At 46.7% G+C, this 25,124-nt stretch overlaps 1 protein-coding gene across 8 annotated transcripts in view; it reads right to left on the reverse strand.

Annotated features, from left to right (window-relative positions):
* Positions 1-5,851: 5,851 nt before the first annotated feature.
* The window catches only part of YAP1 (Yes1 associated transcriptional regulator), a 112,539-nt gene continuing 93,266 nt past the window's right edge, over positions 5,852-25,124 (reverse strand). For all 8 annotated transcript variants that reach the window (XM_060604544.3, XM_060604548.3, XM_060604545.3 and 5 more), the window contains 3 exons: positions 15,437-15,567; positions 11,644-11,756; positions 5,852-9,566 (listed from right to left, as the gene is read on the reverse strand). In XM_060604544.3, the coding sequence (XP_060460527.1) occupies positions 9,328-9,566; positions 11,644-11,756; positions 15,437-15,567 (483 nt within the window). In that variant the 3' untranslated portion in view covers positions 5,852-9,327. The remainder of the gene's footprint in view (positions 9,567-11,643; positions 11,757-15,436; positions 15,568-25,124) is intronic.

Raw genomic sequence — 25,124 nt, forward strand, 5'->3', positions numbered from 1 at the left:
ACCTGCCCGTCCTCCGGTCACTTGCCCGGCCGCATCCACCTCGGGCTCCCCACACGGTGCTCCGTTTGCGCCGTCCTGGGGGCTGACTCCAGCTCACCGCTGCCTCAAGGTTGTGGGGGACACGCCGGTCCACTTGCCCTGGCCCCTGGCCCGCACCCGTGCTCTGGGTCCCCGTGTGCGGCCTCCCTCACTCCCCGACCAGATGAGGGCCCTTGAGCTCTGACTCTTCAGGGGTTGAGCGACCACGGCTGCAGGTGGCCGCCACGCTGCAGGGAGGGAGGCTGTCCTTCGCTACCCTGCCCACACGCCCTGGAGGAGTGAGGTGTGAAGGGTGCCACCAGCACCGGGCACTGGGGTTCCTGCTCCCTTTGTGGCTCCTCCGCGGGCACCCGCTGGAGAGCTTCTGAGCCACGACTCTCCCCTCCCGGCCCAGCTGCCGGCTTCCTGTCGCCACCGGGGTCCACAAAAGCCGGGTGAAACCGAGGTGCGCTTGTACACTAGGCCTGCCTGGCCCCAGCTCACAATGGCCTGCAGGATATGCCCGTCTGGACATAGGGAGGAGCCAGGACCGTCCCCATGAGCCCAGGAGTCGGGCTTTGCTGCCAAGGACCCTCCCCTGACACGGGCTTGTGGTGGCCTCGTTTTTCTTCACTTGAGGTAAGTTTCACAAGTTAAGAACGTGCTCAGACGGTACCGGCTCGTGTCCGTCCGATGAACAGACTCTCTTCTACGGTAACTCTCAAAGCAGACAGCCTTCAAGGTCCCCTCCCGTTCCTGTCCCCCATTTCCCAGATGAGGAGAACAGACCCAGGACGCGGTGGGAGCGACTCCACCCCACCCACGGTTTACATCTGGGGAGGTGCGTCCAGAAATCCATAACTTCACTTGTGTGTCAGCCTCTTCCTGTTGCTCTTCGGGTGAGTTCGATCATGACTTGCTTCAGATTCGGTTTGAGAGCCTGCACTTCCAGTAACTTTTGGGAGCAGTATCCTTCTGTGCAGAGGACCTTCCAAGGCCTCCGCTGCTCCTCGGGTGCACACGTCTCACTGTGGGATCCGACTTGGAAGCAGCGGGCGGCAGAGGTCAGGTCAGAGGTCAGGTCCGGAGCAGCCAGCCCGAAGCAGCACTGGGGTGAGCGAGCACTAAGCCAGTTTTACCTGCCAAACTAGGGCAGACCTTCCGTCACTGGCCTGCTGCCAGGATTCACTAGGCCAGTACGTGGGAAGAGCCCGGCAGAGTGAGCGCACAGTACCCGGTCCTGGCCCGTCCAGCATCCTAAGATTTAATGCCCTGCACACATCACTCAAGTTCTATGACCCACTGTCTGCAGCCCGAATTGAAACAGCCCCACCCCACACGTCCCTAGTTCTCCCTCCGCGCTATGTCCTCTGCCCACACCTGCGCTTCAGGCGGCTCCATCACAGCCCCTCGACGCCAGGTTCGGTCCTACAGGCACGGAGCCTGAGCTCGTCTCGGGAGGAGGGCAACTTCCCAAAGACTCTGCTCTCGCGGCACATCATGCGGACCGTGCTGGTCGGCACTTAACCTTCTCGTCTCTTCGGCAACGTGACGAAGGTACTCGAGTATTACCCAACGGTGTGTTTGCTGAACCGACGTACAGGACTTCAGAGAAACGGGACAGATTTAATGACCTACAGGACGGAGCATGGTCAGTGTTGCGCGGTCCCTTTAGGACTGTGTCTGCACGGAGAGCAAGTCACAGCTGCAGTGGAGCAGGGAAGCCCAGAACCAAGAAGTAAGGACAGTCGTGAGCCCCAGGGAGTATGACCTCGCGCACACACATTTCCGTTACAGGCTTCCCGCTCCACTGGTAGCCCCTGTAGAACGACACCGTGGGGTCTGGATCCAGGTTCAAGCCACTCAGTTAAGCATGGCAAAAACGCCTGCATCTTTAAGGATTTGGTATGACCAACGAAGGTAACAGGTGCAAATGTTCCCGTAAGTTATGATTAAAATAGTTACTGAAAACAGCACACTTCTGTAGAACTGGGGAGGGGAAGGGACTTGGTGTGTATACTGATGACAGGGCAGACCTACTCAGATTTGAAGGGTTCTGAACGGACCAGTATGCCTCTATTGAAGGGTATACTGAGAAAGACCATGGTTATGTTAAACAACTTCGCTTTTAAGGGTTATCAGTGTGCCAGTCATCCTAACGTTTTGTTTTGGTCCTCACGCCCAGTGTTGGAGACTGCACAGATTATTCCCGCAGTAAATGACGACAGGAGTGCATAAACTTGATTAATTTGCTTTTGAAATTTGCCACATTTAGCAGAACACAATGAAAACTCTTGTAAATGTTCAGGCCTTGAGATTTGTGCTGTAATGACTTTGGAAGCCTGAGAGATTCGGTCAGTAGTTAATTTTTAGTTCAAGTTACTATAAAATTCCCTCAGCAATATTCCAGACTTGGTCAGGGCTTGCCACCCTGTTCCAGATGAACCATGTGTCCTCAGGGGAGTTCTGAGCTGGTTAACACACACGTGCCCCGTGAGGCACCAGCCAGGCTCATGCTGTTCTGCAGATCCCCTTGCAGAATCCCACGGAAATTCCTCTGGCCTAGAATGTAGCAAGAGGTACATCGTTGTTCCTGGTGTGGATTATAGAAGACAACCGAGTCTCAAGGCCGCGTTCCCCCCCACCCCGTACAATCCCATTGTTACTATTTTATAAGGGTGCCCAGAGAAAAACATTGGAGCAAATGTGGGAACTTTTAGAGCATGACTTCAACCTCCTCAACAAATAGGATTCTTTGTACCCTTCATAAAACCTAAGGTCTTGATTCATGGTCACCCTAGTGATCTGAGTGCCGTGGGTTGCGATACTCTCTCATTTAGATCCTGCTGACTCACAGCCGAGACCCCGGCACCGAACCCCAGTTGGACACATGCTTCTCTCCATCGGCAGGGAGAGGTGCTTAAATACTACTTGCTTCGAGGCTCCCTCGGGGAGAAACGATCTCCAGCCACTTGTCACGATGTCGGCTTGGAGCGGCAGCCTTCGGTAGCTTGTAGGGGTGTTCCTGAGATGACCTTTCCTCAGATCCTGCCACTTGATCCACAGCTTTGAGTAACTTCCAGTCAGCTGGAGCATCTTGTTCAGCCTGTGCAAATCCCTACAACCCAAGAACTTGCTCTGTAACTGAACCAAGGGCCTTAAAAGGGACTCAGACGTGACTTCTAATATCCCACAACGCAAACTCCATCCAAAAGGTGCTGTTTAACTCGTAGACTCTGTGGAGGTCACAGGAACTAGTTTCCTCATAAAATACACATGGGGACAAGACAGGAAGAAGTATGCGGGTAAAGGTGTATCCTACCCTAAGAAGCCAGCAGGCTTCAATATCATGCTAACTAAGGGTATCCTCCTGCTTTAGATCCTATTTTCTTCTTTTTCTTAAAGAAGTTCCTTTTACTAAGAATCAAGACCTGTCCACTCATCCACTTGGAGTACTAACTAATCACAAAGTTAGAGTAGCTAGTTTTTAATAGTTTCCCCCTTTTGGAAAAGGCATTCTAAGCACCAGATTAGCTGTTTAGGGATTTTGCAAAGTAGGCTCTTGGCTCAGGTATCTCCAAATACTGCTTTGAATAGCAGGCAGATAATCAATTTTTTCCCTTTTTTCTGGTTGTTGTTTTCTAAACTTCTAACAGGTTCCTAGCAGCTTGGAGGTCAGGTATCCTGGTCCAGAAGTTTGTTTTCTGCTGAAATATGGTAGATTTTAAAATTCAGAATCTCTTCTTAATACCATCTTGTTTTGGGGGCGGGCGCCTGGGTGGCTCAGATGGTTAAACGTCTGACTTCCGTTCAGGTTATGGTCTCACAGGGCATTGGGCTCTGTACTGACAGCTCGGAGTCTGGAGCCTGCTTGGGATTCTGTGTCTCCCTCCCTCCCTCCCTCCCTCCCTCCCTCTCTCTCTCTCTCTCCCTCTTTCGCTGCTCTTCCCCTGCTCATGCTCTCTCTCTCCTACAGAAATAAATGTTAAAAAAAAAAAAATGAAAAAAAAAATACCACCTAGTTTCGCCCATGCCTCTATTCTGCACCTGTTTTCAACAGTGACCATATTATGTTGGCTGTGTTTACGCTCAGGAAGTTATCAATTTTACATAGTTTTTTGTATCCAGATAATATGGCCAAAAATACTCCATGTGTGATGCGGAAAAACTGCAGTAAGTGATATCATGGAATTCAATTTCAATTTCATTTCTAATTAATTAGATTTTTAATTGAAAAAGACAAACCTTTACGAAGTTTCTTGTGATCAGTGACACAGAGCAACTCCGTGTCCAAAGAGTAAAGCGAGACGACACGCGGCCGGTTCCCCACAGCACACAAATTTACCTGGCAAGCCAGACTTACAAAACTGAATATAAAGCTAACATAACCTGTGGTTCCCAGGACAGGGATGGCTGGCTGTTCTCGCAGAAGGTAAGGAGACGTGATGGGGTCCTCGGGGAGGACCTCAGCTGACAGGATAGCGGCCGCGGGCACTGAACAGGACTCACAGGTCTACTGACCACTCCCGCGGTCATCACGTAGGCTTACTAGTTACTGTTCTTTCTTTCTCTGGAAAACCATTTTTCTGTTCACCAGCTAAGCAATTCACTTACTGGCATATTTTACTGTAGTTCTGGGTCTATCTTAAAAAAAAAAAAAAAAGTAAATTACTGCACATCAGGTTCTCAGTTAAGACACCGAACCCTTCCCCAAACACTTAGAAGGCACACCCTTGCTCTCCCTAGAGGCTCTTCTTCCCACATCCAAATTAATATATTCCTGAGTATTGTGCCACACTCACTAAACCAACTATTTAAAGATTGTACAATTAGGACCCACGGGATGCAGAGTGAGGGCAGCACTCCTATCACTGGGCTTCCAGCTGTCCGGCAAGTGCATGGCCTCTCAGAGCAGCCCCAGGGGGGCCAGGCCACGCTACACACACGAGGCTCGATTCTGAACCGAGAGGCACAACCACGACACGTTGGACAAGATAAGGGGAAAGCTAAGGTTCCAGGGCCACAAAATTAGGATTCCTCCACTGTAAAGAAATTACACATAACAGAAGATGAAGTTTTCAGATTTCCCTCCACAATACTGATGTGTGACAGTTTAACTGAAAGATATTACTACATACACAAGCACAGAAATAAATCATTTTCAAGGACAATCACATCTACTTCTTATTCAAAGTGCAGGACCTACCACCTAAATTTGTGAATGTTATTATTTATAAAACAGTAACTAATAATTTTCATTAACCTAAGTCTTAAATTTTGGAGACCATGAGAAAATACCGTGGAGAAAGAAAAACCAAAGGCTATTTTGAAAGACTGCATAAAGCTCCTTTCAGTTTCTTCTGAACACCACCAACAATGGCCGTGGTCCACGTGAAGAGCACACAACATAAAATTCAAAGAATTACGTCTGGGGGCGCTTGGGTGGCTCAGTCAGTTAAGCGTCCGACTTCGGCTCAGGTCATGATCTCGCAGTTTGTGAGTTCGAGCCCCGTGTCGGGCTCTGTGCTGACAGCTTGGAGCCTGGAGCCTGCTTCGGATTCTGTGTCTCCCTCTCTCTCTGCCCCTCCCCTGCTCACGCTCTGTCTCTCTTGCTCTCAAAAATAAATGAAACATTAAAAAAAATTAAACAAAAACCCAAAGAATGACATCCATGCTTCAAAAGGTCCAAAAGCCAAACCAGCCTTAAGTTTAACGTGTCTACTGGTCACAAGTATAATCACTTTATATTTCCTTGTCGTTAGGACTTGCTCTATTGGAAGACCAGTAAGAAGCCAAAAGGTCTTAAATATATTAATTGTTAAAAACACCAAAGAAGAGTTTAAGGAAAGAATATATTTGAACCACATAAACAAAAAAGTATTACATAAGAAAAAAAATGTAACAATTTATGTAAGTACCTAACATTTGAGCATGCTCTTACATCTAAAACAGATAACAAAAAGGTAATGGGTACTATATATGTACATTTCACAAGTGTGCGTTAAAGAATTCTCTAATATAAAACATTTAAATTGTGGAGAATACTTTTCATGATACAGAAGACAACTGTTAAGATAGGCACACCCACAACCCTTACAAAAACATGCTTACCGGAGATAAAATACATCTGAGTACTCACTTCTCAGATGTGAACACTCCGCACTTGTCAGTCATTGGACACCGCTTCTCGCTTTTTCACTGTGAGTGTCAACACTGGTGTGGGTTATGAATTACAATCAATTACTGTTATTTTTCAATGTTTCTGCCAAGCTCCCAATAAAATGCACCTATTTAATATGAATACTTGAAACAATATTATTTGTATATAAAGTCACTTCCTTAATGCTTTTTTTTCTTTTTTAAAAAAAGACACTATATTTATTAGAAAATAGTTATGACCACACATAGTGCTTTGGAAAATCTGAAACCCAAATCAACACGTTCCATCAAGTGTGAGTAGCTCTAAGAAGCCCTAACTGAAAAGAACACAGAATGTAAAAAGCTGATAAATTTAAAGATTATAAAATTGGTTTATTGTGAAAGCAATTCAAGAATACCCAGTTAAAATCTTATCCCAACGCTACCCGATACAACCAGGAAGCACTTAAACACTTTTACGTTAGGAACGAGGACATACAACAAGAAAGGCCACATCAACGCTGTGATCAGAGGAAGGACTCCTAGGTCTCTGTCAGGTCATCAGTACAGAGGGTATAACAAGGTCAAATATGGCGGCCGTCAGGTGCCTCAGCACCAAGGTGTAACCAGGCGAGCTAAAGTCGAGGCGACAAGAACTCCTATTCCTGTTTTGTGGCTGTACTGAAGTGACTGAAACTTTAGGAACAACCACGTTTAATGACAGCGAGTTGCAGGACCAGTCTTTATGGAAGAAAAAGAAATTCATCAAGTCCTCTACCAAGGTCCCACTGAGTCCTCGAGACCCCTGCCATGCCCCCCCACCCCGCCCCCCGCCCCCGGGCCTAAGCCTACTCTGTGGCTGTTTCAGATGCAGCTTACTGGCAAACTGGGAGTGCCTTCCGAGTAGCTCTGACCTTCAGCACAAGAGAAAAAACAACATGCTGGATCGTCCATTTACTCAATTATGCATCCTAGGTACAATTTCATTATTGCTCTTAAAAAAAAAAAAATCAGTGAATCTGCACAGTGGCCATTTCCCCTCAGGTAAGTCAAGATTTGCTCTTTCTGTTGTTTTCTTAATAAAACCCTTAGAACCAGTAATTGCAAATGATCAACCTAAGGATCATTATGTACAGCACAGCGACTGCATGTTTGAGCACTGGAGGTACTTAATCTAAAATGTCTCACTCCTGACTTCTGCTCTCCTCTAAACTGAAGGGTCAAAATACTCTGATTTTGTAATTAAAAAAAAAAAAAAAAAAATCTATCTTCCCAAGCGTATCTTCCATTAACAGTTTTAGCCAGGAAAATAGATTTCTATGTCTGTCATGAGCCCTTGAAAATAAGGGCTTATTCTAGAAACAACGAAAGACCCTTAATCACAGAGGCGCTAGCTGGTGCCACTATAATTCACAACCAACTATTACCTTCATAGCTTATACTGAAGAGTTGATTCATGCTCATTTTGTTCCTTTAAAAAATACTCTTTGGAAACCATTATGACTCCTGTAGACACATACTCTAGTTATATCTCTTCCTGTAAAAATAAAAGTATAATCAGGATTATCTCTATTTCTTTGCTAAACTCAACTACCGATATACATTTCTTAAATCTGATCACTTTACCAGCTAACTCACAACCTCGACAGAATTCTATGTACTGTCCAGGGTCAGTTCTCAGCATACAGAAGTAGGAGCAAGTCTTTTAAGAACTATCTTGTAGGCAATATTTCCATGTAGTCTTTAATGTGTTTGTTACAAATGAGAACTAAGGTACTAGAATTTACTCCCAAAACTAGGGCGAAGGTAAATTTCCAAAGCTAAAGGAAGGAAAACCACTATGTAAAGCTTACCTCTGTCACGTATATTATGAACCTATTCAGTGATTTCCCATCAAAGCTTAAAATTAGTCCCAGGGATTATCAAGGGGAAAATAAAGCCCTATCTTGTTTTCTTCTTTCAAATTCATCAGACAATACTGTGTGCCAGAGGGCAGACTGTGCTCCTCTCAACACTCTACGTAAAAACAGCCCTTTCTAGAATACTAAACTACCCAAATGTCTGCAGACTGCCCCAACCAGGTTTAAACTACCTCTGAAATATAAACTACTAGTCATGTATTCTAAATGCATACATTCAAAACTACCATTTTAAAATAAATTGGAAAGTAGGGAAACCTTAAAAAAAAAGATACATTCTGCTATCACACTATTACAAAGATTATAAGTGTGTGTGTGTGGGTATATATAGAGAGAGCAGATAATCATGATTTAAATAAGATGTTAAAAAAATCAGGAAATGTAGATTTTTACCAAAGGCACTACAATAGCCGCCCCGAGATACAACTATAAACAGATTCTTCGCTACTATGGTAATTTGTCTAGGTTGGGGGGTGGGGGTGGGGGCAAAAACAAAACCAAAACAAAACAAAAACACAACCCAACCAATCAAAACGGAAACAAACAAACAAGAAGCAAACCCACAATAAACCCACCCAAACCTATACTAGAGTATGTGGCAATAATTAATATATTTCTATGGAAAAAACTCTCTCATGCCTTATAAGCTCCTAAAATAAAATCAAGGTCACTATGTGACTAACGAGAACACTAGGAGGGAAAAAAAAACACTGAAAGTAAAACAGTCTTCAGCCTCGGTTTCAGCTAGCTCATCAAATCTGCGCGAAGTACGTAACATCAGACCCGACATTCCTGGCCTGGCAGACGAGCCAGTTGTGGTTTTCCACTGGCCACACCACACGCAGCTGAAGAAACAACTGCCCGACAGAGTAAATGCTGTGACACGAAGCATCCGAGTTCCAAGTCTGAGTATTCGGTTAGGGTGATGGGCGAGTGTCTAACTGGGCAAAAGGAAAGGCGTCCATCGTCCAAACAGGCTCACTTCCCCCAGCCCCCAAAACGAACAGTAGTTATAGTAGCAAAAGAAACAACAAAAGTCTCGAGTCTTTAGGGCCAACTAGGATAGAGGTCAGCAATATATTAACAGCAGCAACGGACAAGGAAGAGCGAGACAGTGGGTGAGAGAATCTTGCTGGACGTCTGTTCATCATTCTCTGTATCAGCCACAAGACTGCGACCGGCTATGCCTGGAAATTTCGGGCACATCTCCTCAGATCCTTCACAGGTTTGGAATTCGGTCTACCTGAGGGCTCTATAGCCATGTGAGAAAGCTTTCTTTGTCGAGCTTGGTGGCGGCCAGCACGGACTCCATGTCGTTGAGGATGTCTGAGCTCAGGGCTTCCTGCAGACTAGGCATCAGCTCTTCCCCCTCTATGTTCATCCCGTCCCCCTCCAGCGTCCCGAGGTCCACGTTCGTCCCAGGAATGGCTTCTAGGTAGTCTGGGAAGCGGTTCTGCTGAGAGGGGAGGGTGCTTTGGTTGATAGTGTCGCCTAATTGGGAGGGAGAGGAGAGAGTCGGGTTTGAAAAGCGGACATCAGAGTTGTGCGACGTGAGCCTTCAGACACGCCGGACTCAGCCCCGAACTGATGCCCAGAGTTTATTTCAGGCTGAACAACTCACCGAAGACAAAATAATGCCAAGTTTACTTTTGCTTCAACATGGGTTCAGATACTAAAGCCGCAGCTTGACTGCTTGTTACCATGTACTGAGCACTGAAGGGGGTCACGGGAAAAACCGAAATCCCTTGAAAAACTATCTCCAGTAATAGGAAGAACATGTACGTCACACACGTGCATCGCTACTGGATGCTCTTCTAGAGAGGAACCACTAAGTGACATAAATGTAAAAGTGATAAATGTGGAGTGAATTTAGGCACACTTTACGGCAGGTTGAAATTGAGGTTTTCCCGGTTTTAAAACAGGGCGGACAGCTTAAGCGCTCTTTGACCAAAACTGGTAAGGTGACTTATTTCAGCACTTAAAATACTGAGTTAGCTGGCAAGGCACTTGAGGACCCTCTCCAATGACTTGTAATCTTAAACCTGGAGAGAGACTTCTCTCTGCGATCCTCCTGTTGTATGGGATTCAGTGTTACACCCTGGGGAGCACTAGTGTAAAAGGACTGGATGAAAACTCTATTCCGGCCTTGGAGATTCCCGTTCCTCACGGCAAAACAAGCCTCCCAGAAGCCCGTGAATAAATAACCTCCCTTGCCTTCCCTCTAAGGGTTCCCTGATTTACCTGGCCAGGAAACCTTTTTTGGAGCATGACCACTTTCGCATTCCTTAGAGCTCCCGGGCACATACCTCCCGGGAAAGCAGCACAGAGCATGGAGGGCACAGGGGTTTGGAGAAGAGCGGAGGGGGAGGGGGAGGGGCAGGGGAAGCGTGCTGGGCATGAGATGGGTCTCAAGCGTGGGCACGGGAAGGGGGGCCAGAGTCTGAGGGAAGCAAAGAAGGTGGCAGGGCGCACTCTCAGGAGCACTGAAGCCGTGAGCTGCATGAGCGACCCGCCAGCAAGGGAACCCGGCTGCTGGAGCCACCGGGGGGCCGCTCCGTCTCTCGGCCAGTGCATGCCCTGCGCTCGCTGCCAACTCCAGGGTCATCGGTGCTCGCCAGTTCCCTGATTACCCTTCTCGGCTCCTGCAAGATGCCCCGCAGCTATTCTGACAGTAAGCAGGTGAGCCCCACAGCCTCGTCTTTCCCCCTGGTTTTCTGAGCCCCTGACACCTAAGTTGGAGCAGAACCCTCAGGGAAGGGGCAGGCGCACACCGAGTCGCATTCGATAGAGGGCGAGCGGATCGCAGACAGAAGTCTCTCTCCAAGATTAAGAACACGAGCCATCAGGACGCCAGGGGGCTCAGTCAGTTGAGCGTCCGACTTCAGCTCAGCTCATGATCTCACAGTTCGTGGGTTCGCCGAGACCCGCTTCCGATTCTGTGTCTCCCTCTCTGCCCCTCCTCCCTTGCTCATGCTCTGTGTCTCAAAAATGAATAATGTTTAAAAAAAAAAAAAAGTTTTTTAAAGGAAGGGAGGGGAGGAAAGGAAAAAAAAAGACAAGAGAAGGAAAGAAATACACTGAGTCATCAGAGAGGGTCCTCAAAGGCCTTGCCAGCTAAACTCAATATGTAAGTGCTAAGATAGGTCACATCACCAGTCGTCATCAGAGCTAAGTCGTCCAGGATATTTGAAAACTGGGAAACAGATTACAAAGTGCCATGGAGAAACAAAGCAGGCTTGACCTGAATCAAGTTTTCAGGATTTTAGCTGGTTTTACTTTTTTAAGGGTATTTACTTATTTTGAGAGAGAGAACACGAGCTATGGAGGGACAGAGAGAGTGGGAGAGAGAATCCCCAGCAGGCTCCATGCTGTTGGCACACAGCCCGATTCGGGGCTTGAACCCGTGAACCACGAAACCACGGCCTGAGCTGAAGTGAGATGTTACCTGACTGAGCCCCGCAGGTGCCCCTTAACCGGTTTTCTTCCGAACTGAACTGCCTTTGCTCACAGCAGCTTGAGAGACCTGCCGTGTCTTGCTGACGGATCGCTAAGAATGAAGCACACCCACCTGTGTCCATCTCATCAACACTGTTCAAGAAGTCGTCAGGGGTTCGAGGGACGCTGTAGCTGCTCATGCTCAGTCCGCTGTCTGTACTCTCATCGCGGGAGTGGTAGGTGCCACTACAAAACAGGACAGTTACAGAGCAACACGAGGGTTTCCAATGATTTCCAGGTAAACATGGAACGCCTGCTGAGGACCAAAACGGTTCTCCAAGATGACGAGTAACCATCCCTGCAGCGTAAGAAACGAGCCCCTCCTCCTTTGGGATCTTACACAGCCCTGGAGGGAAGGGAGGCAGACCAGTTCATCCTTTTCTTTCAAAGTCTGTTTATTTATTTGAGAGAGAGAGAGAGAGAGAGAGAGAGAGAGAGATTGATTTCATGTGTGAGCACAAGTAGGGGAGGGACAGAGAGAATCCCAAGCAGGCTGCACTACCATCAGCACACAGCCTGACATGGGGCTCAAACTCATGAACGGTGACATCATGACCTGAGCCTAAAGCAACAGCTGGATGCTTAACTGAGCCACCCAGGTGCCCCAGACAAGTTAACCCTGACTGAAGCTGGCAGCTTTAAGGAACCCAAACCACTCTGAAGGTCCTGGGTCAGGTGGCAAGAAAAGAAAAGAAGAGGGTGCCTGGTTGGTTCAGTCGGTTGAACATCCGACTTCAGTTCAGGCCATGATCCCACGGTTCGTGGGTTTGAGTCCTGCGTCAGGCTCTGTGCCGAAAGTGCCAAGTCTGCTTGGGATTCTCTCTTCCTCTCTCTCTGCCCCTCCTCTGCTCTCTTTCTCTATCTCAAAATTAAATAAGCATTAAGGAAAAGAAAAGAAAAAAACATACAGCCACAGTTTTCCTAGATGACAGAAATTCTCTGTGTAGGTATTCTCTCTGCAACACCATCTCTGTCTGGGGGGGGTGGGGGGGTGGGGGGGTGGATTGGGTGCACACAGTCTGCTTATTTCAAGGTCTCAATCTCCCAGGTGGGACAGCACAGGCATCGAGTCAAAATGCAACTCCAGGTACTGGCGAGACAGGTTGGCACTACACTCAGATCCCCAGCCCGTGCAGAGTTCAAGCGAAGGAAACACCAACCCAAGACAAAGAACCAGAACTCCTTTTGGACTGGGCCAAAACACACGGAGTCACCGCCGACAAGGTGAGAATTTCCTTAACCAAATCTCCTTGCTTCTGTGTAGGGGAAAAAACCCCAAACACCTCAGCTTAAGACCGGAACCCTTATCGTTCCAGCTAAAGGGCTGGAAAACAACTACAGGGCACACACCCTGGGGAAAAACAAAAACATGAATCAAGATTTTAACTTTAGGCTAATGAAGTTAAACACAGTCAGTCTTCATTGCCCACATGAACACACGATCTCCCCTCACTGCCCGCATGAGCACACAGTCTAGCCTAAATATCCTCAGTGCCTGTGTGAGCACACAGCAGGAGATCTCACTGCCTGCTTGAGCACACAGTACGGTAGATCTCCTCACTGGCTGCGTGAACAGAACATCGTCCTGAGCTCGTGGCACTCCCAGCAGCTGGCATGGACAGTAAAATCTGGGACTACTAATTTTTAAAAATCTATGGTAAAGTGGGGTTCCTGATGGTCTCTGACAGGGATGCGAACCGTAACTTTTCTCAACGCCTGGACACTTGGGCAGCTCTTTAGCTCACACAAAAGTACACCAAAAAACCCACCTAAAGCTATAAAAACCAGCTTTCACAGTCACTCGGGGTTGAACACCCAATCTCCCCACATTTCCTCCCTTATTACCTGATGCAGGTGCTCTGTCCTCCCCCCAACCCTGCACCCCCCGAAACTGCTGGATTACTCCGACGCTTCTGCCAGATTCTGGCAAGACGCGAAAGCCTCACAGAGATACAAGAAAGCACAGATGAGCGTCTGAGACCGTCTGTGTAAGATACAGCTGCCTTGGAGCAGGCCTCCCTCAGGATATGCTCGGTTTCCCTTCCACCAAAAGCGCACGCACGCACCACGCACAGGGCACTCGGGGGCAAAGGGCTGACTCACGGGGCCATGCACAACTCTTCCCGAGGAGCCCACACTCCTGGGGCCTGCAGCCCACCACCTCACACATGCTCCCTGGGCACCTGCTCCCACGGGATGGGCCTGAGCCCAGGCCCCGAAGACAGAGAGGGAACAACAAAAACCTACGAATGATGCTTTCTGAGAGGCTCACGACATCAAGGAGGGAGGTGAACAAACACGGTGACGAATCACACTCCGGCGTTAAGTGAGCAAAGTGTTTTTAGAGCGAAGAGAGGGGTGTGGAAAAGTCTATGGAGAGGACACGAACCTGACCTCCGAGGGTGTCAGGGCAGAGGGGACACGGGATGCCACACGAGGGACAAGAGTCAGCATGGTGGCAAGGTGGGGTCCCAAGTGTCTGGAGCTAAGATACGTTTGAATTGAACACTAGACAACAGGGAAGCCATCCAGTTTCTCTAAGAGAAATGCTACAGTGAGACGGGCTTTAGAAGCTGGGGTACTTCACCGAGTGGAGAAAGGACTGCCCCCACAACAGCAGCATGGATGATCGGACACCCCGTGACCTTTACCAGGAAAGTCTCAAACTACAGCCCAGCCTTCAGTGAAGTTCTAAGAGAATCTTCACGAACAGCTGCCAGAAGGACATGCCGTCCACCTGCATCCCTACGGTCCAATTGTACCCCGGGGCCAACACAGGTCTCCAAATGGGCCCTGGATTCTACCGATCCGGATTTTCCTTGTGGGGAAAAAACAAAGTTCTGGCTTCAACCTTTCCAAATTAACCTCGTTTAAGTTCACAACTGCAATCTTGTGTAAATACACTCAACTTCTGGCCCAACTTTAAACTGGATGTGTCAAAGGAGCCAATACAAACTTGAAATACATTCTCGATGGCCTTCGAAATCAAGCCTGGGAAGCAGGGCACCAGTGCCAATCTTACCACCAAGCAAACCATGGGATTTCTACGGTACTAAGTATTTTGGTCACATGAGAGAAATTTTGTTTTTCTAAGATCATGAAGTTTTCAGCTTAGCTGGTGCTAACTGGAAGCACGGTACAATAGCTTTCCTAAACCAAAGCATTTTTTAAATGGTTTAAAAAGTGCATTGCTTCGAACTGGTTAAACACACACACACACACACACACACAAAACCAAAAGTAAAAGTACACAGACAAGACAGCGTTTGTTCCTTATTTTTAAAAACCGAAATTCCATAAATATTTTGCAACCCAGAAGAATGACCTGTAGTCAAGCCTTAGTTGTAAACGGTTTTCCTGGCATTGAGTGTGACCTGCTTTCATACACGGCACCGACATTTCTGCCGGAAACCCATCTGGGTGAACTCACTGAAAAGGACCTGTGGGCTGCGTGAGTTTGAAGCAGTATCTTTGATAGCTGTGTGTTTTTACAAAAGGCACAACCTTATGTTTCATGTCCTTGAACTTCCTGTAGCGAAAGCGCAGGGCCCACACTCATGTGGGAAACTCCTGCCCAGGATCCTTCCAACGCAGGCCTGAGTACGTTTAGGACCACGTTCATCGTGGAAGGGCACGCATGTGCCCGCCAACTCTGTGGTGTTAAGTCACCATCAGTCAACAGACAGAAGCCAACACGTGACTGGGAATGTGTCCCCAGGTCCCCACGGGCCATGTCCTCCCACGGGAGCCGGCTCTGAACCTGGAGTTCCACTGTCTTCACCATTTACAGCAATGCTGTTTGGCGTCCCCCCCGACGCTCCTGAAGCTGTTCCCCTTCTCAGTGGCCGGGAACAGCCCTCACCCACCTGTTAAGAAAGGGATCGGAGCTAGTGGTCGTCATTGTCCTCAGCTCCTGAGACATCCCAGGCGAAGGCACTGGGTTCTGAGTCCCACCTTCCTGGTCCAGTGTTGGTAACTGGCTACGAAGAGCTAATTCCTAGAGAAAAAAACCAAACAGAATTAGTCTACTGACAACAGATGTACTGTTCGAATGAAAGGAATAAAACGCACACTAGGGGGCCAAGTACATACAAAGTTCAAGTGTTAAACTGTCTACTTCAAAGCTAACAGTTTTCCTGGTCAGAAAGACCAAGTTCTCACATGCATTTCCAATGACTAAAAATTAAGTTGCATAAATTCAAAGTTGATCTAGTCTTATTATCCCCCAAATGTACACACTTTCCTACCTAACTTCATTTTGTTATTTTTTCTTACTCTGGCAGACACTCCCAAGCCCGCCCAACCGGGCACGACGGCAACTCTGGTCTCCCGAAAAAGAATTCTTCAAGTTTACTTCTACGCGCCAACTGTCCTCTGAGTCTGCACCAGGAATAAAGTCAGAAACACGCCATCGGAGGGTTTCTGAGCAGCCGCTATTGTCTCTCTGCTGGACTTGGGGTTGCACCCGCGCACCCAGACAAGCCCGGCCGGCCGAGGCCATGCACCTCTCTCTGCTGCTCTGTCCTTTCTCCTCTACTCCCCTTGGGTCCCCGCCCTGCCTCTCAAGCTCTCCTAAAGCTCAGGTGTGCAGCTTCCTCTCTCTTGGCTTTCTGGTTTGACTTGAAATGTGGCTTTTGACTCCAAAGGACGCCGCCCCCGCAGAGCGCACCCTCCTCCCTCCTCTGCAGTCTGAGCCTGCACCACCTCCCACTGGACCAGGGCTACGCCTGCTGAATACAACAGCCTACGAACGGGGGTTTCTTAACCGGAAGATCATGACAGAATGCAGAGGGTCTGTGAACTTGGGTGAAGAAAAGAAAATGCCACCTTTATTTTTCACCAACTTTCAACTGCAATTTAGCATTTTCTTCAGTTACAAATACAGGCAACTAAACAGCAGTATTTGTTATACCCTCTGACTTTCCATCAATGAAAAACATGTTCATATCATAATGTAGTTGCAAATATCTTAAATTACCACTCATGCTCATCACTACTTCAGTGCTACGTAGTTATAAGACACGCTGTTATGTCTGGTTACTTACACATCAATTACCAAGTGAATGATTCGCTCAACAGGACTGCTCCTCAATCTTCCAGATTCCAATGACCCACACCCACCTCCGTCACCCACTTGTACAGCTGAGACTGTGTGGTTTAAGACCAAACCTACCTCTAAAACCTCGAGTCACGTTTGGGACAGTGATCACTGTGTCACTTCAGTGCACTGGCTCACCCTGGGTCACACCTGTGCACAACGCCTACCTAATCATCTGTCACCAAACTCTTGGATCTCTGAATTGCAGTAAAAGTGACCACCACTGTGCTTCAACCCCTAAACCCCTCTGCGTCACCCCGGAGCAGGCACGGACAGTCCTCCCTCAGAAATCTCACACACACTCCTCCTGCCTTCTGGGACCACAAGTGCTCTGCCCACCAGCTTCCTGTGTGACCTCCACCCACCTCCCCTCTCCTCCTGTTCCAGTTGAGTGGCTTCCCCCTTTTTTTCCCATTAAAAAAATCCCTCAGGTGTAAGTAACACACGACATTAATCTCCAGTGTGTAACATAAAGACTCAGCATTAGTACACATTGTGAAGTGACCCCCACAATCACCTGAGTAGATACCATCCCTAAACAGCTATGTTTTTTTTTTCTTGTGATGAGGACGTTTAATATTTATTCTTTTAGCAACTTTTAAATATGCGATTATTATCCCATTAATTATTAACTGTAGTCACCATGACCTATTTTATACCTGGAAGTTTGTACCTTTTGGTCCCCATCCCCCAACCCCCAATGTGTTCCCTTTATCTACAAACTTGGCTTTTGTTTTGGTTTTTAGATTCCACTTCGTAAGGAGAACATGCGGTATTTGTCTCTCTGACTGACTTCTCTCACTTAGCACAACACTTTGCAGGTGCATCCGTGCTGTCACCAATGGCAGGATTCACACACACACACACACACACACACACACACACACACCCCTTCATCCACTCAACTATCAAAGGACACTCAGGTTGGCAAGTGGTGGACAGCTAAATGGACACTTCGACAGATCTCAGGTCTTGGCCACCGTGAGTAATGACGCAGGGATACAAGCCCGAGCTCTGAGCCGATCGTCTGAAATACCCAAGAGGCCCCCTCACAGCAAACTGACACCGTGAGTCAGTACCACACACGCGCTTCCTTCATTTCCACAAAAGGATTGCTAAGAAATGCCAGAGAAACACACAACTGTCCAGACTAGTCTAAATCGATGGGGTCTCTGGCCTTGAACGGCCACAGTCCCACTCTGTGATGTTCTGTTTTCTCACGTCCCCACCGTCACTGCCCCACACCCGGCACACGCTCTCAAGCCCGACGCAGTCAAGGTCATCCAAACGTCTGTCCCACATCAGTAGGAACGCACAGGCCGTCCAGGCGTCTGGCTTTCTGCCTCCTCCTCTCGCAAAGCTCTCCCCAGTCGCACTCCTCTTCTTAACTCGTCCCCGAGTCTCCCCTGTCCCTGCCGAAGGCCAAGCCACTCTCCCAGCAGCCTCTGGGGACTCGGTGCATCTGACTCCTGTCCATGCTCTCCACCCTTGCCAACCCCTCCCGCTGAGTGACCAGAACTTCAGAACTGCGAGGGTCTGTAGCACGGCCCTGCTGTCCACACCCGCCTTTCGACTAGGGCGCTTTGCTCTCTTCCCTGTTATCTAAGACTCTGTTCCCTTCCCCGGGGAGGGGAGCTCTCTGCCATGATCCCATCTCCATCTTCGGACAGACTGGACAGAGAGAGGTTACGTCTGTAACAGTTTGAGCACAGGTATAACATGATCTTAACACTTATCACACAATATTGTAGTTCGTTCCTCCCTCCCTCCCACCTTCCTTCCTTCCTTTCTTTCTCCTCTGTTCCTTGAGGGCACACTGAATGAATGAACGAATGGACAGTTTTGGAGCATAATACCTTAACTTCTGAGGCTCTGAAGAATTTATGCTGCCATTAAAACATGAGGATGTAAATAGGAAGAACTTTGAAAACGACTAGTATTGTAAGCTCTAGATGAAGCTGATGCTTAGAGTTCTGTGAGGGAGGGAGCTGTAGATCTGTCAGAACACGGCAGTACCTTGCAAAGATTGTAAAGAGAGCCTCATTTGCTTTCTACTTCCTATCAAAGAAGGCAGGCACCAGTTTCTGCATAGCAAACACAGGACATGACACTACTCCGACTCGTTACTAAAATAACCAATAAATTGGTTGTGATTTTTATGTTAACCAATTTTTATTTTACTTTTGTTTATGAAGTTCCCACTTTTTCGACATCGTTTTATGAAGCTAAAGCTAACTGTCAGGCACAGATTCTCCATGTTTTTGCTACTCTGGATTTTACCACTTTGCCGAATCTCGTCGGCTGAGGTCTCTGACAGCTGAACTGCTGTTGTCAGCGGCCACCACAGACCCGCCGCCAACACTCGCAAAGAAGTTCATCTGGAGATGTGCCTGAAGCCGCCTGAGGGCTACAAGGGACCACGGAGACGCGCTTCTCGTCCAATCTGTGCGGGAGCCGTGACAGGGGCCGTGTCGGGTTCATGTGAAGTGAGTCCGAGAGGCTCAGGAGAAAATGCCATTTTACTGCACTGGTGTCGGTGGGGTGGGGGCGTCAGCATTGCCAGCGGCATGAAAACAAACATAACGTGCTAAGGCCAGTGACACATATACACACAGATCACAGAAACCAAAGCAAGGTAGGAATATTCAGCCCAGTTTTGAAACTTCTAGACATAGCAAAAAGAACAGACTTGATTAAATGCCCTACGTAATTTCTGAACAGTTTTACTGAGGATAAATGATGTATAAGTACTTATACACATATTACCCAAAAATGGATAATCTTAACACAGCCTAGTATTTGCTGAAGACAAAACTGCTTTAAGTAATTAAAGTCAACTTGGTAGCCCCCTCCCCAAGTCATTAATTCTCAATGTTCGTGTTTCCATCTGCTGTTAATATAATTTATTCCACTGGGTTCAGTAAGGAAGATGGAAAAATTTTGTTGATATTTGAAACAAACTGTCAAAAACAGGGGAAGGAAACCAAACGCATTTACGCATTCACGCAGGGTAACAGACCAACTTATTTCCCCCTTAACTTATGACTGGAGCTCAACTGAACGCAAAGAGAACAACCTATGTGCTTCCCGCACAAACACACGTGCACGCACCACACACCCACACAGAGAGTCCTGTGAAGGCAGGCCTCAGAGGTGACACGGAAATTTGGGGAAGTGGTTGACTCCATGCTCTGCCTCGTCAGATTCTGGAGGAAAGGGCCTGTGGAGTCAGCGGGGACTGATAAATCCTGGCTTTTCACTGAAAGCAAGCTTACAACTGCTTGTACCCTTGGCCAAGAAATGGAAATGTGAAAGTGAACCAACTTATGTAAAATTAAGAATTTTAGCGGTACAATACTGAACTGTGTTTCAGAGCCATATAAACCTTTTGCAAGTGACTTTAGAGAAAAATAATTATAACTGGATAGGTATGAAAAAAGCTACATAAGCTGAATGTTTTAGTCACAAAATATATTCCACAGAAACCTTTTGTCCATTATACGGCATTTAAAACTACGCCTGCATGCATCGATACGAACCTGTATAGAATAAGCCTACTCTAGTGCAATAAAGTGGTTTTAGCAGAACTCACTCTGGACAAATATGGACAGTGAATCTGGCATAGACGTTTCAAAACAAGTTTGGGGACATAACTGGATCGTCTATAAAAACTGATTTCAGTTGAAACACTTCATGTTGAAAGTTATGTCTATCTCTAAGGAGTCTTTTACTGTGAACAAATGCCTAAAATTAGAATACTAAGCTAAAAATACAAGTTTGTTAAGCTTCTCTTTTTCCCAAAGGTAGTTAGAATAAATAGTTTGACAGACTTTCAAAAACGGAGAAACAAGTTATAGGAAATTTGGCCAAAATTTAATCATGCTTCTGTATTTCAAAGGTCAAAAAGTTCTTTTAGAGCATTTGACTTTTTCTAAATGAAGCAAGTATTTTTAGCTCTTTTTCTTCTGTAATAATAAAAAAATGCGGCAGCTTTTCCCAGCGAGCTTCTAAATCTTAGCTAATGTGGCACAGACACATTGGGAGTCACAGCTATCTACACTGTGAGTAACACGCATGGTCCCAGCTTGGTCCAAAGGGAACTTTCCGGGGTGGCTTGTGAGGGCAAACTCAAGTTGGCCCTCGTTACGTCGTGGACTTTTATGGACTTGGGGTCTCGCCAGAAGCCACTGGCCCTTTTTACGTTTCCCTCCAGTCGCTTAAATAGCAGTATCCTTCCCCACAGGGTGAAAAAGACACTTTAAGATAATATATATCTGGTAGTTAAAGTATTTTTCCCCCATAAAAAATGAGTACTTTGCTTCACGTCATTTAGAAAAATAAGGAGAAAGGCAGCAGAAGCAGTCATCAGTCCGGAAACATTTAGAACATTTCTGGGTTACTGAATTCTTAGGGTATCCAAGAAAAATGAAAGCACATGTCTACACAAAGTCGAAATTTGGAACAACCCAAATGTCCGTCAAAAAGTGAAAAGAGAAACAATCATAGGATAGCCCTACCATGGAATACTAGTTAGCAATAAAAAGAAAGAAGACAGAGGTGCCTGGGTGGCTCAGTCAGTTAAGCAACCGACTCTTGGTTTTTGGCTCAGGTCATGACCTCACAGTTCATGGGAGAGAGTCCTGTGTAAGGCTCTTCACTGACATCGCGGAACCTGCTTGGGATTCTCTCCCTCCCTCTCTCTCTGCCCCTTCCCCACTCACTCCCTCTCAAAATAAATACGTACACTTAAAAAGAAAAAAGTACGGACACAACATGAGTGAATCTCAAAATAATCACAGGTGAAAGGTTATGATTCCACTTAGAGAAAATTCTATAAAATATAATGTCAACTTCAATCACTTTTTAAAATCAAGTCTGTCTTTAGCAAGCAAGCACTGAGCTGTGTTAATAGTGCATCCACTTTAGGGTAACACATGGTGCGTGACTGAAGGCGTGTTTTTTTCAGGGTAATCAACTTGTTTAAGGAAGGCTAGTTTAGTGAACCAGAAACCCAAACTTAGAAATGGAGAGTAACTCTAAAAATATACATCTTATAATAGTTTGTCTTAGTGATAGCAGGTTATGTCCATAATTTTAAAAACAGAGGGTAAAAAAAGGCCATTTCTTCCACTGTTCCAGAGACCTTGCCAGACCCCGCTTCCCAACCCAGCTATAAACACAGAATATTTCCTTACATTTTAAGTGATGAAAACATTCAGTCAATGATTAGAATGCTTTTGGTGTTTTAGTATGTGTGCCATTCACCAAATTATCTTTAGCTGCAGAACATTTTTTACTAAAAAACTGTACACATGGATCTGGGGCAGTTTTGAGAACGACAGTATGATAAAAATCTGAAAGGGGTTGTCCATAAGAGATTTGTAGTCTGGTGTTCCCAGCATTCTCCTGAGATTCAACACTTTTTCTGAAAGATCTCCAGAATTAAGTCTTCAATAATTTGTCAATTATGGTGTCAATTCAAGTAATACACATTATTTTAACATTCTTCAAATAACAGAAACCTCAGGGCGCCTGGGTGGCTCAGTTACTTAAGAAGCATCCAACTTCAGCCCAGGTCATGATCTCACGGGTCACGGGTTTGAGCCCTGAGTTGGGCCCTGTGCTGACAGCTCAGAGCCTGGAGCTTGTTTCAGATTCTGTGTCTACCGCTCCTTCCGACCCTCCCCTGCTCACACTCTGTCTCTTTCTCTCTCTCAAAAATAAATAAACGTTAAAAAAAAATTAAGAAAAATTATAGAGACCTTAATGAATAACACAAATGAGATAACATGTTAGAATACGCGGGTGTGAAGTATATCAGAATTTTCAACACGCTTATTAAAAATACAATCTAAAAATTGATGAGGAAACACCTAAATGAATTTGTGGTTTATTCAGTACTAGGACTTCAAAAAGAAGAGAGATCATCTTGGGCAAAGTCAACTCTGAAACAGCTTTAACAAGAAAGACAACTTGGAGAAACAAAAAGCCCAATTCTTTACCGTTCTTAAATTCTACGAAAAAAAGACGGCCATTGTTTTCACGTGACCCTGAGCAGTGGTATTACGTTGCTCCATGTGGCTAAAACTAGGGACATCCAACCCTCTTCACCACTGCAGGCGACCAGTGTGGCGTCACGTCCTCCACACGGACACCGTGGGTCTCACCCTCGGGTGCATCTAGCACTACCCGCGAGAAACGGCAAGTACGCCAAGTCATTAGCGGCAAACTACTTACAGCTATCATTTCTATGAAGACTGAAGCAGCTAATTTGCTCAGAAATAAAGCTAAGATACCTATGCACAGCTGTCTTGTTTCCATTTCTTGAATGGTCTCGAGGACTCTGAGAAGGCCACGTAGAACGGGTTTTGACGTCCAGGCCTCGAAGAGGAACCGGACAGTCTCACTGGGCAAGAGGGAAGGGGGATCGCTCATGAGCGGGATCAGGGCCACCGGACGCAAGAGTGCACGCAGCCAGCGGGGCGGGAGTCAACGGGAGAAGGCAAAAGCGTCCACACTCGGGGCACGATCTTTCTCACAATATGTCTTTCAAAAGACCCCGAAACAGAAATGGAACTGAAAACCACAGACAGCGCACACGGCACCGACCCTCTCGGAAGGTCTCCAACTGATGGAGGAGAAAGAGACGCGGCCAGAAAAGTGAGCGTTACAGGTTCAGCCTCAGGAGCGGACATGACATTTGTAGTTGCAAAAAGTGTTTTCTGAGGATACAAATAGCTTTTCCAACATAAAAATAGTGGACAATCCAAATGAAATTAAAATTTTTAAGTGCTCTGAAGACAACTTTTTCCAAAATTCTGCAATCAAATCCTAAAAAATTAAGGTGGTTATTTCCCATCTTTAACTAAGATCTACCAATCCTTTTAAAGTTATCTTACTTTTTCAGAATTCTGCATTAACCTCACGCATACTGTCATCAGTTTACACGACCAGAGAACCCTGCTGTCCAGATCTGTTTAGTTAATCCTATTTGGAAAAAATGAAAGACAGCAACACTGTGAAGTTTGGTGCCTTCCCACATCCCACAGCGTCTGAACGTAGTATATGATCGTATGTAAAATTATAAAATAATGACACTGACTTCCTGTTGCTTGGGAACTCATCTGCACTTAATTTCTATTAGAAAAGTAAAAGAAAACTGTGAACAGTGACTGGCACTGAACTACTGAATAACCTGTCGCCTTTCCTCCACTATTCCTTTACAGGTCCGGTTCCTCTAGACTGGAAAGGTCTTCCTGGCTTTCTTGATCGTCCTGGAAACCCTGCAGGAAGCCATCCGCACTTAAGACAAGGCTCCTCTTTGTGAGCTTGTTCCTTGGCTCTATCAGGTCATCTAGAAAACACGCAAGAACGCACACGCCTGCCTGACACAAACACTACCATGTTCTGTGTGTTCTGAGCTATTTCAAATTTAACCCCGTGCCAAATTTCCTAACATTTATTGACATTTCCACGACTGTCAGGGAAACACAGTGACCAAAACTCCTGTAACAAATCCTGTTTGATCCTCCAGCATATCCGAGGTTGATTTTAAAACACCTCTTCCAGGTTTCTTGTTCTGGCTTAAATAAATCTCAGGCATCAGCTGGCCTTCTTCCATAAACACTCCGGAGAAAAAGCAAGGGCACGGATCTTCTCCTTTTAAAGGTCCACAACCGTGGCCTCCAGGCGCACGCGCGAGCAGCGGCTCTCGGGGCAGGATCGGGCTCCGCTGTCGAAGCAAATGTCCTGACTTACCTGCCTCACACAATCTCCTGATTCAAGAAGACATTTGTGGGCTAAGGAACCGCTTTCCCTCTCACATAGTTATCTAGTCTCTGGGAGGGTGGTATCCCACGGTCAAGGTGACAACATCCAAACCAAGAGGGGCCCTGCCAAAGCCCACTTCTGCTGCTAATGCTGACGCAGCGGCCACACGGCGCCTCCTGGTTGCTTCTGCCCACCTGAGACACAAGCCGCGTCCCCTAGGCTTCAGTCCTTCCAACCTTGTGAACCCTGAGCACAGAGGTCTATCTTCCATGAATCAAACAAGTGCTTGCAGTCAAAGGGACACAGGGCCACAGTCCTGCCGTCCCCGTAAGATGCCTTCTCAACCAGTGCTCTCTGGGGTTCATCAGGGAGAAATGTGGATAACGTCAACAAAGAAACCCAAAACACTACCCCAGCAGACCCTCCTCTCTTCTGAGAATCGTGATCTTCTTCCTATGAAACGCCCTGCAAAAACGGTTTCTGCTAAGAGCACCATCATGACTCTTGAGATTTCTTCCAGTGGCCTAACCAGGGAAATAATCTGTGTCACCCTGTTGCTGTTCTAATGGTTAATTCCTATAAATCCTAAATCATCATAAATACTATTTTAAGCTATGCGAATGAAAATCAGGCACACCTGAAGGCTGATGGGATGTGCAACTGAGACATAATACGCTTCAAATGTG

Source organism: Panthera onca, chromosome D1 (genome assembly GCF_046562875.1).
Source record: "Panthera onca isolate mPanOnc1 chromosome D1, mPanOnc1 haplotype 2, whole genome shotgun sequence".
Classification (NCBI taxonomy): Eukaryota; Metazoa; Chordata; class Mammalia; order Carnivora; family Felidae; genus Panthera; species Panthera onca.